The sequence below is a fragment of the Sciurus carolinensis genome, chromosome X (assembly GCF_902686445.1).
Source record: "Sciurus carolinensis chromosome X, mSciCar1.2, whole genome shotgun sequence".
In the NCBI taxonomy this organism is placed as follows: domain Eukaryota; kingdom Metazoa; phylum Chordata; class Mammalia; order Rodentia; family Sciuridae; genus Sciurus; species Sciurus carolinensis.
The window spans coordinates 60,147,223-60,159,399 of record NC_062232.1 but is presented as its reverse complement, the minus strand read 5'-3'; the positions used below and the strand labels follow the sequence as shown (position 1 = coordinate 60,159,399).

The window sequence follows — 12,177 nt, the reverse complement described above, 5'->3', positions numbered from 1 at the left end:
TTTTCCATTTTGCACCTGCCAGGCACATAGGTAGCAGCTTTCTGGCTTAGAATTTTCATATGAAAATCTTTATGTAATATAAAAAGAAAGTTTATAAAAAATGATACTGTTTGTGATTATAAATGTCTAAATCCTGTTAATTTTCTAATTCTCCCCACCCATATACACAAAAATACATTTTCTTTTCTGTTTTCAAAATTACCAAATACAAATTTAGCATAATTTAACAAAATTAGCATAACAGTTTTTGCCAATTATTTTAAACTGGACATATTTCTTGTTAATAACATTAGGATAAAATATGTTCTTGTGTTAAAATAAATTGAATGACAATTCAAAAAAGAAAGAAAAGACTAGCATATATCAGTAGTAATATAACCTTTTTTAAATAATCCCTGAATTTGTTCTATATTTATAGGCCCAATCCAATTACCAAAATCAATGGAATGGAAATAGCATTTTAGAAGTTTAAAGTAATCTCTGTATCACTAAAGTGAAGGCCAATGGCCACTTATATAACATACCATCAAATTCCAACCCAGAAGAAGAGTCTGGTGATCTGTTTCAGTTGTTGTAATTAGACTTGACCTATAATTACTGAACAAAACAGCATATTACAATAAATGTTCAAACAAATGTATCTGACTGTATTTGGTACACTGATCTATTCTCAGTATCATTAGCTTCAAATCTCAGCATAAGAAAAATCATAGGAAAACCGTATCTGGACCTGAAGACAATTCTTGTACCTAGAAAGTGGATTCTAGCATTAATTCACCACCATTATTTGTCGTTTGATCACTAACTTCCTCTTGAATAGCTGGAAGAGAAGGCTTTGTGGTCAGAGGAGTTTCAGTCTTAAACAGGGACTCCATCCTGATATGGGTATTGATGTAGAAGGACTTCTGAAAGGACTCAAGAGTGAAATAATAGATGAAAGGGTCAAAGCAACAATTCAGAGTTGCAAGGCACAAAGTGATTGGGTACATTATCTTTGCAAACCTTTCCAACAAGCAATTGGTGATGGCTTGGGAGCGCACCAGGGCATACAGGAAAAGAACAGAGTTATAGGGTACAAAACATACCACAAAGACTGCCATATGCACTGTGATCATCTTCAGCACTTTTTTCTTATTGGTCCCAATTTGAGACAGCGTAGCAGGCTTGCGGAGGGTTCTCAGCACCACAGAAGAACAAGTGACATTCAATATCAGAGGAATGATAAACCCAACAACTTCAATAAATATTGTAATCTTGGACAGATAAGTCTTCCAGACCCGTTTGGAGAAGCCCTCAAAGCAGGTGGTGGTTGCATTGTTGACATTTGTGGTGGAGAACAAAGATGCTGAAATACCACCACTGAGGACCAGAATCCAGACACCAGCACACACAATGGCAGAATTCCTCCTGGTCCTAATGGTACGAGATCGGAAGGGATAGACAATGGCCAGGAAACGATCCACACTAATACAGGTAAGAAAGAGCATGCTACCATAGATATTGGTGAGGAATGCAGTCCCAGAGATCTTGCAGAGAGTGTCACCAAAAGGCCAGTGGCGATTGAAGTTGTAAAATATTTTGAAGGGTAGTGTACAGACAAAAAGCAAATCAGAGAGGGCCAGATTAGTGATGAAAATAGCAGTCTCACTTCTCATTTTCATGCGGAAGCAGAAGACAAACAGAGAGGCACTGTTGGTTATCAGACCCAGGATGAATACAACACTGTAGACAGCACCATTCAGATTATACTTGAAGGAATCATCAACAATGCAAGTATTATTGGTAGTAGCATTGCCTAACCTGGGTCTGAGGCTTGAATTTAAATCTTGGAATTGAAAGTCAATGAATCTTCTGTCACCCATGGATTATTTTCAGGAGGCCTGCTAGCTGCAGGGGTTCACCACTCTGAGACTAGGGACTGGTAGGAAATATTTTCCTCCTATGGAAGACAAAATGGAATGAATCATCAAATCTGCTTCCATCTATTTCTGTGAAGTAAAATATATTTGGTCTACCTGCTTGACAGATAACATGCACATTCAACTTGGTTTGATAAGTACTTCCGAGAACCTACCATACATTAAAAGTAATACAAGAGTATGTTGCAGAAGCAGGAGAGATCAAACTCAACACAGTAAGTGCAATGCAATGAATATGAATTAGGTGTAAGCCACTGGAGAGTCCAAGGGGGAATAAAAGAATACCTAGCAACTAAAGCAACACTAATGCTTTGATATTTGCATGGCACTTTTCAATTTTCAAAATCCTTTCAAAAGCCATGCTTTTTTTGATTCCCACAAGAATATCATAAGGGGTCTGGGGTTGTGGCTTAGTGGTAGAGTGCTTGCCTGGCATGTGTGAGGCCCTGGGTTCGATCCTCATCACCACATATAAATAAATAAATTAAATAAAGGTCCATTGACAACTAAAAAAATATTTAAAAAAAAGAATACCATAAGGTAGGTATGAGGGGAAATCTCACCATTTTACAGAAGTAGAAATTGAGGCTTAAGTAGTTTTAAAATTATAGAATGTGATAAATGGAAGAGGGTATAAGTGGTATGGTCAGAATCAGAATTCAGTTTATTTTATTCCTAACCCAGGGACTTTAAAGCTACTCTAAACTACACTGTGCACTCTCCAGTGTTACTGAAACACCTTATCTGAATATTAGTTCCATTGCAGATGGTTATGGGACCTCCAGAACATGCTCTAAAAATGTTATGACTAAACTCCTGAAGTAAATAATTGGTTCACCTTTTTCTTCTAAATTAGGCGTTCAGGGATCCCTCTGTTAACTAGAACTGGTAGCCAAAGTGGTTTTTGGGTTTTTTTTTTTTCACTATACCATACTGCCTTTCTAAGGAGATAATTCAAAAAACTCAACATTTCTCTCCTGTGATCATGGTCCTCTTTCCAAGCTTCTCTCATGCTAGACCTAAGCCTAGGTTGTCTTCCTTCTCCCTTTCTCACTGCTCATTCCTTCAGATACATCCATAACTCCACCTACTAATTCTCCTTGGTCAATAAAGACTTTCCTTGCCAAATAGAAGAGATGAGAGATGGATTTGATATGAACAGTCTCCCCTCACAGTTCACATTTGATCTGGCCACTTACATGTCCTCTGCCTTCCACTATTTGAACATGTGATAGTCAGTGATTTAATCTATTTTTTATTATCTGGGCAAACATTTTTTGAAGGTGCATTTAGAAATCTTACCAACATTATCCTAGGTCAACAGCTGCCATTGGAGAGAGACTGTCTTTTGAAAATACTCTATAGTACACTATGGGCGAATAGCTGCTGAATGAATTCTTTTGAATGAGTAGGATATGGAATAAAAGTGGCCTTTATTCCCTAACATATCCAGTAATGGAATTTCACATGATTTTATTTTAAAATTTAAAAGGCAATTTTCTGAAATAATTTCCCCTTATGTCATTCTTTCCCTCAAAACTCCCAGGAAACAGATAAAAGGACCTCAGTATATAATAGGGAAGGGAGTAGATGGGGGAAACTCATGAGAAATACAGAGGTGTGCAGTCACCTTAACCAGCCTTTGGCTTAAGAAAAGAAATATTTGGTTTGAGAGGAAAAATATTTACTGCAATGCACAGAGGAAGAGATGATCTTGAAGAATATGGGGTACAAAGCAAAGGGTTGTCATTTTTAATAGTTTTCAAGTTAAAATTGTTGTTTGCTATCCTTGAATTATCATTCAATAAATGTTAATGGAGTACCTCCCCTAAGCCTAACACTGAACTAAATTCAGTCCTTTTGGCCATATCATCATACAGGCCCAGCTCAACTTTTGTCAGAAGCAAACCTAAAATGTAAAAGCAGAGTACAATAGAAACCTTGACCGTGTAAGGTCTACAAAGAAAAAAAGAGCCAGATAAGGAAGATATAAAATCAAATGGGAGAGTAGGAGAGATGATGGGAAAGAAAATAGCAAAGAAAAAAAGTGGAGAATTGAGAAAAGGAGGGGAAGATAATGTAAGAAAGAGAGATGGGGAGAGTTAAGTTCTGCCATCTAATTTGATCTTATTTGCATTCAGTCCTGGGAAGGATAACCAGCTCACAGTTCCTGCAGTCTCATTTTGGCTAACTTGCTTTATCTTATTACCTCCAGATTTCTCTGATAGAAGCATGGTTTGCAATCACTGTGTTTAAGGTCACCGAAGCTGATAGCAGAAACAGGAAGAGCCTGGAAAATCTCAGCCAATGATTTTCATTTAATACTTTGGGAGCTGTACACCCAAGGTTTTTGCAGCTTATGTGTTTCATCATGGAGTGGTAGAAGAAAAAAGGAATACCAAATTTCTCAACTGCTTAAAAAATTTTATTGACTATTTTTAATACCCCACTCACTGTCCATTAATCCAGAAGCCTTTTTTAAATACTAAGATTATCATTCACATTCAAAATGAATAATTTCATTTCTGAAAGAAATCAAAACAGTCAAGGAAACATCCTTTTACAAATAGCCACACAATCTAAGGAAATCATAGGGTTGCAAAACTCTTAACATTAAAACCAGGCTTTATTCACTGTGATCTGCTTGCACCTACCTTCTGCAGTAAGTTCTTTTAGTAAGTTTATTTTATTTGTAAAATGCTTTCATAGGAGAAGCCTTTTCACCTTTGCCCAGAGTCCCTCCAGTCTGTCCACTGGTGAATCCTATACATAACATGCTGTTATCTCACTAGTTACATATTATTTTGTACTTTGTAAGATGGTATGTTCCAAATAGGTGAGTTTTGTCTCTCGCTTTCTATCCATTTTTTTCACAATTTCAATAATTTTATTTCTTTATATTATTTTAATTGACAAATCATAATTATACTACATGTGGGGAGTACAATGTGATGTTTTGATATATGCATACAATACAGAGTATTAAATCAAGTTAATTAACACATCTATCACCTTACTTCAGTTTTATATCCCCCAGAACATATGCACTATACCCACAGCAGGCAGTATGTTAATGCCTGGCACTTCTGGTCTGCTGCTCTGAGTAATCAAATCCTGTGGGAGAGAAAGGACCACAGACAAGAAAGCAGTACAGTCTCACTCCTAAAGAGAGGGCATGGGAAAACTACCTCTATGGCCCTATTCATAGCTCTCCTTTGCCTGAACACACCACCTTTGCTGTCTAGCAGGGAGGGTGTGGTGCTGGGACTTAACACAGCATTGGAAGCAAGGAGTTCTATTTCTGACTCAGACACTGGTTCGCTCTGTAACTTGGCTATACTGTTTCTCTTCCCTGTATAAACATTACCTCTGAGCCTCACGGCTGAGGCTAGGAAGATTCAACAGTGCTTGTGAGTAGCTTTATGAGCTTGCCAATATTCAGTCTTACCTAACCACAGAGAAACATTATAGAAGCCTGTTTCCTTCTCCCACCTCTGACACAACTGGAAATTTATATCTTAGTGTTTCTTGGTACTCTAAACTTCATAGTAGCAACATATCCTTCTCTTGATGCCTTGTACCTCAAAAAGTCCCCCTTGAGTTCCAACCTTAACTACACAATGTACTTATAACTGAGCAATCCAGGAGGGAGCACCCAATGGAATATCTCCCCTGGAACTATAATTTAAATAATCAGAGAAATATTTGACTCTTGAGCTGATTCAGAAGGAGAATCAATGATATTCAAGGTCTTTCCTCCCTGATTGGCTTTTCTTTAGGCTAAAAGAAATGGTGTTTCTAACCAGTAGATCTTCCTGAATGTATAATGTATTGAGGACTGAATGGAGGTAAAGGGTCAACACTTGAGCTTCTAATGAGATGAAGAAAGAAAAAAAATAGGCTGATACAGTTAGCTACATTTTCCACTATAAGCAGTATCAGACTATTGTCTTGTGAAGATGTTTGCAGTCAATTATTTCAACAATTAATCACCTAGGGGAACAGTATTAGATAGGTGTATTTTCATTGACAGTGGACAGGATGTCAGTCACCTGGATCAAAGACATTGACCCTCAATGAATTTTTAACTTCGACCTACACATATGGAGCCAATTCTGATAGTACACTGTAGAATCCACAATTTGTTTCCTTTTTCCTTTTTCTGGTTTCTAGTGATAAAGATATAACATGTTTGGTGTCTTCGGGGCTCTTGGAGAAAGCAATTAGGCTTCTGCCCATGTAAGTATGAATGAATACCTAAGTCACTTCACAAAATGCTATCCTTTCAGATGATACATTGAAAACAAAGTTCTAATTCAGAGAAAGTAAAACCCAGTGTGTCCTTGTTTATAGATACTTACCAGTAAGACAAGTTAAAAAATACAAAAATGTTGTTAAAATACAGTTTAAAATCATTCTCCTGTATCAATGGGGAATATATCCAGATTATTATTCTTCATATGAATGGCTGTTAACAGATAAGATTTCCAAAGTAAATTTTCTATGCCAAGTCACAGGCACAGGTCACAATCATACATGTGGTTCCAATTGACGTTCATATGCATTGGTTGATGTTTCATAATAGTTTTCAAAACATAATCTAAAATTATGAAATTCCATATGGAGGAAACAATAGGTAAATGTTTCACTCCAGAATGGAGCTGGGAAAGTCACCCACACTGACCTCTTATATTTGATGCAAGAAATACCAGTTTTAAAGCAGTTTGTCTGTGTTGAATCTGGTTTTCACCAAGATTATTAAAGCTGTTTTTGCCCCATTTTATTTGAGGAGAGCAAGAAATTGACAGAAGCTCCAATCTGATCAGATCCTATCTTTAGTGACTGATTCAATAGTTTTTTCTTTTCCCTCCCAAAGTACTCCAGTCTTCTACTAACCTTTCACCTGATAACACAGTCCAATCTTTGGGGAATAATGTGGCCTAGTGCTCAATATGATGGGGCCAAAGATTACATCAGACTTACTAATGTAGAATTTTCCCTTGTACTTAGTTATAGAGTAAGAAAAGTGCAGAAAAATTGCTCAACCTAGTGTTATGAAATTGTCTAGAGTCTTGAGACTCAATATGTCATCTCAGCAGAAGCCCTAGACCTTTTGGGAAAGATTTTGGATGTTCCTAAAACAGCTCATTTCCAAATTCTGAAAGGTTCATACATGCCAGTTAGGACTCAGTTTCATTCCATATATCTGAACAGACTAATCAGTAATCAGTTTGGACACCAATTCATCTCATACACTTGGCTACTGATTCTGATAATATGAATTTAAAATGTCTCCCATCTATAAACTTTGGTATCAAAGACAAAGAAGGGCTGAGCTAAAGAATGAATATTCACCTACAGCAAAATTGCCTGAATTTTACTATAAACAAATATAACTCCTCCTCTATTCATTCTGGATTACTGGATCACATGATCTTTAATAATTTGGAAGTATGGGCTACAAAAAGATTTGGAGAATAAAGTAAGTATTTGTGGAGAAACTTGTCACAAGGAAAGTGGTACTCACCACATTAGTTCAAATTCTGGCACCAATTTTGTCTGAGAATGGCTACTCAGTGAACTTTCTGGAGACACTGTAGTTAGGAATTTTCTCCAACAGGTGCTGTGAAATAGAATTTGTCACAATAGTATACCATAAGAAAGTTTTCCAATAAAATGTATATCAAGATCATAAAATAGACTAAATTATTACATTATATAAATCATAATAAATGAGAGCTAACATACTTTAAAATGGTATTAAAATGCTTTGGATTTCATTATAACACAGTTTTAGAAAACATTTTATTTTCCAAAACCGTCATTGCTGTCCCACATTTTATTAGTGGTACTGACTGAAACATAAAACCCATGAGTCTGTATAACTTACAATCATTTAAAGATAACTAGGGCCAAAAGGCATAAAGATACCCTTCTCCACTGCCATATATTAAAAATACTGAACAAAAGACTTTTTTTGGTCTGAAGTTATATCAGTTTCTTATTTTTATTTCTCTCTCTCTCTTTTTCCCTGGCAACAACTGTTATAATTGGGTAGGCACCTTGATGGGGGCAAAGAAAGAGGCCTGGAACAACAGGTGGGACTCCACTACCTTGTCTCTAACCTACAGTCCCACCCAATTTCTTTCCTTCCTGACCTGACCTATAGTGATACGAGAGAGGCTTCGATTACTAAACATTAGCACAATTTATTGATTATCACTCTTGACTTTACCAGTATATCCTAGGCCTACACATTATAGCATTCTGTAACACCTTCAAATCACAACTCTGCACAAAATACATATATAGAATCAGAAACTGCGATGGGATTCTTACAATAGCACCTGCATTTGGACCCCACTCATTGCAATGCTTGTAAAGTAAAATCATCTGCCAGTAACAGACTTATGCTATTGTCACATCTCATTCTATTCCAAAAACAAAAGGTAGCCTAAAACAAAGCAGACTTCTAAATAGTACTCTCATTCTCCTTAAATAATTTTTCTCTAAAAAACCAAAATAAACAAATAAAATCATTAGACATTTTAAAATACATTGAGATCACCTTAATATTAAGGAGAATAGTTTTCACACTCCTCCCGAGAATATTCCTGAAATGAAATGAATTGAAAATTGTTTTATTGGGTTTTCCTAAAGGAAGACAGAAACATTAACATTTCTTTATTTTATGGATGTCATAACTGATACAAAGAACTTCTTAAAATTTGGAATTCAAGCAAATAAGGAAATTGAAACACTCAGAAGTTTTCATTTCTGATACTAATTCTATATACCCACATCTTGCCTCATAAGTAGCTAACTGTGAGAGAACACATCACAGTCCCTTTCTGGACCTCAGTTTCTCTTCGCCTTCCACCTTTGGCCCTGACTGACAGAAGCCTTCAATCAGTGCCATGGTAGTGGCTTCTCTGGCTAGCCTCCTGCCAGTTATTTTCACCTGCTTCCACTTGAAAAAAAGTTTTGATCCCTGAAGTTCTATAACGACAATCATTAAATTTTATTAAATGCAATGAAATGACTGCTAAATTTATTTGAATATCAGAAGTAAATATTAATTAGTACAAAACACCAAGAATCACAGAGCAAGATGCCATTTACACCGTCATGTCTTCAAATCCCCTTATTTTCCCCACCCTCTCTACTGCCTATTCAGCAGGCATATCAACTCTAATTGTCTAGATCTTGATTCTTGATCCCTTCTACCTGTTCACCTTGCCCCTCAAAATATGAGGTTAACAGCATACTTCAGAACATAACTATATAAAATCAGCAGATTACTTTTCCTGTTCATGGTTCTGATAACCAATGTTTATCTACAAAAGTGAGGCTGGATTCTCAGCTTCAAATTTCAGTACCAGTATTCCTAAATACATTATATTTTTTTTCTTCCTTTGAAGAAGGCCAGTAGCAGACTATATATGATGACAGGCAAACAAAAGTGACTGCACAATTAGATTCTGACCAAATCACAACAATGGCAACAAATCTCACTGCATTTTCCCTCAAAGGGAATTGAATAGATCAAGCTTTAGCTAAGCTTGGCCTGGGTGTTGCTGTGAGGCATCTCCCCAGTCCTCTCTTTAACTTACAGAGAGTACACATTCTGAAAGGCTGGCCTGATTGTTCCAATAGGGCTTTCATTCGTATCTCTGATTGGCAGGAGATGCTTCAGAATGTAGAGGACATCAGGTTTATCAACTGAACTCATCCTTCTTAGGAAGAGTACAACTTTTCTTCCACAACAATGCAAAGGGATTTATAATCTATTTTTATGGGTGTATTGCTTGGAATTTTGTTCTGACAAATGAACATGTTGCAAAGCCACTGGATAAATTTGTTGGGATAGTAGGTTACTATTGTTGTCTCCATGTTAGTCAAGGGTAAAAATGATGGTTTAATTTGGTAAGGTACCAAAATGAATAACCCCACAAGCTCTGTAATGTTCTGAACTTTGGATTCATCTGGTCATTTTTCATACAGAAATCATGATAAATTACATTATTATATTTTCTGAAACAAACTGAACAAAATACAATACTTATCAATTCAATAAGATCTTTTCACTAAAAATCTTGAAAATATTCAGGATACACAGAAGAGAATTTTAAAGATGTCACAATGTTGCATTTGTATGGCAAAAGCAATAACTTTCACATATAATAGCAAAATCTATTTATGCCAGAATTAGTTTCTCATTCAAACATGATTCTTCCTTTATGGGCAAGTTCATGAATTATTCAATATAGCAAATGTCACATTCTCCATAAATCAATTAAGCATCAAAGGCATGTCGTGTATAGTTTTACTAGAAGAAACCTCATCATAATAGAAGCCACATTAGCTCACAATCAATTGTAAACCAAAGAAATACAAAACTAGCCAAAAGAGTTTCTAAACTGTTCTACCCTGTGATTAAAAATCAGCTCTTTAGGACAACTGTGTTTACATGAAACAACAGCCTGAAAATCCTGTCTCTTCCACGGAAACAATATTATTGCCAAAACAATAGAAATTCTTGTTTTTGTTTTTGTTTTTTTACCATTCAACACGACGATCCTTGTTCAGCACTTCAGAGTTGAAGTCTAACTTCTTTCCCAAAACACTCAAAGCATCAGTGTTTCCACTGAAGTTTGTTACGCCATCCCCCCACCCCCAAACGCCCAAATCAAATCTTTCTCAAAGAGACTTACCCCAAAAAAGAGTGTGCTAGATGAGAGAGTGTGCTCATGCCTGTAGACAATTAGCTAATAAACATGTAAACGGGAAACTCGCACTTTGGAAGTGCATATTTTTATCCATTATTTTTTTTTACAGGGAAAGGTTAGCCCAGCCCAAAGTAGCAGACTCTGGGCTGCCGCAGCTTACTGCAAACCGCTCATTCTGAAAATGTGAGCTTATTTACATTTATCTCTTTCCCTTTGTTAAGAACCGGCCCTCTTGAATGCTGTAGCCGGCATGCCTTTAACAAACAGGACACAAGAAAAGGCCCCAAGTCCGGGCTGGAGCCCAGGGCCGGGGGAACTCTTGGGGGTCTCAATAGGAAATGCTTTTCATTGGATAAGGAGGCATTATTAGGAGCCGAGATCCCGCCCAATCCCCTGTGCTCCACCGTTCCCTTAGTCACCAATCACTGGACTGAAGAAGTTTTTCCTTAAAGAGCATTGCCCAGGAAAAGCAGTTTCACAGTCAAGAATTAGTGGCTTAAGTGCCACTTGACAATATAAAAAGTGTCTTTCCTGACCAATTAATCCACAGAGAAGGCCTGTGTGCCTGTCTTTGCTGCAGGACCGCTACCCCCTTACAATTCTAATGAAGGGGAGGAGACAAAACTCCAAACTGGGAGGAGTGTTTCAACTATGAGAAGCCCATGTTTGCTCCTACTTTTTTGAAATAATTACAATATTGATAATAATAAGTAGGAGGCAGGGAAGAGGCAAAAGTGAAAGGGACCATAAATACATTCTTACTAAATTATGCAAAATTAAACTCCCCCACCACAAAATAATAAATAAATGAATAAAATTCAGTACTATACTCACTTGCTCAAGCCAGTGAAGTGCCCTCAGAGATGTGTTGGGGTTCCAGAGCTCTAACATCCACCTTCCATGGACCAGGGAGTGCTCTGTGGCAAAAGGGAGGTCTACACTTCTCTTAAATAACTGCCTGGCAGGAATACTAATTACCATGAAATTTTCAGAGCTTTTCTAAAACCAAACTAAATAGTACAGATGCAATCTGTTTATAATGAAGAGTTATCTTCAACTGTATACCTCCTCTTCCCTTGGCAATTCTTTTCCTATAGGTTGACTGTCTTGATGACAATGCTTTTTTTTCTTTATTTTCCCCCACCCTCTCCCTGACCTAAACTCACTCATCTATCTGTAACTTCATTTCTAGCCTTTCCCTTCCACTAACACTCCCCCACCCACCCCGCATCTTTTTCTTCTCTACCTCCACCCACTGCCAAGATTACAACAGCAATCCCTCCCCATTCTCTGGAATGAAACCTCTGGCCAAGGATAAGGTGCTTTCATTTTCGGGCAGAGTTATGTCCCTCGAGATTTGGGGTAACCTCTGTCTGCTTCATAACTTCAGTCTGCATAATTAAGCTGATTCCCAAATAAAACATGTTTCACATTTCTTTATCCTCCCTCTCTCTTCAGCTCTATTGTGGCTGTTCTCACTAGCAGGTCAGTGTGAAGCTGACACTAACCTTATTATTTGTGACTGACTC

General features: G+C 37.1%; 1 protein-coding gene across 2 annotated transcripts; it reads right to left on the bottom strand.

Annotated features, from left to right (window-relative positions):
• Positions 1–359: 359 nt before the first annotated feature.
• On the bottom strand, positions 360–11,538 carry Lpar4 (lysophosphatidic acid receptor 4). 2 transcript variants are annotated; one of them, XM_047536446.1, is made up of 4 exons: positions 11,483–11,538; positions 8,488–8,533; positions 7,447–7,542; positions 360–1,939 (listed from the first exon to the last, which is right to left on the bottom strand). In XM_047536446.1, the coding sequence occupies exon 4, from the start codon at positions 1,860–1,862 to the stop codon at positions 750–752; it is 1,113 nt and encodes a 370-aa protein (XP_047392402.1). In that variant the 5' UTR covers positions 1,863–1,939; positions 7,447–7,542; positions 8,488–8,533; positions 11,483–11,538; the 3' UTR covers positions 360–749. The 2 variants fall into 2 exon arrangements, with proteins under 2 accessions (XP_047392402.1, XP_047392401.1); XM_047536445.1 differs by lacking the exon at positions 11,483–11,538 and adding an exon at positions 10,634–10,776.
• Between the last annotated feature and the right edge of the window lie 639 nt (positions 11,539–12,177).

Bases quoted from the DNA above. Each gene is read 5' to 3' on its own strand.
- Lpar4 (XM_047536446.1), bottom strand. From the start codon at position 1,862: ATGGGTGACAGAAGATTCATTGACTTTCAATTCCAAGATTTAAATTCA.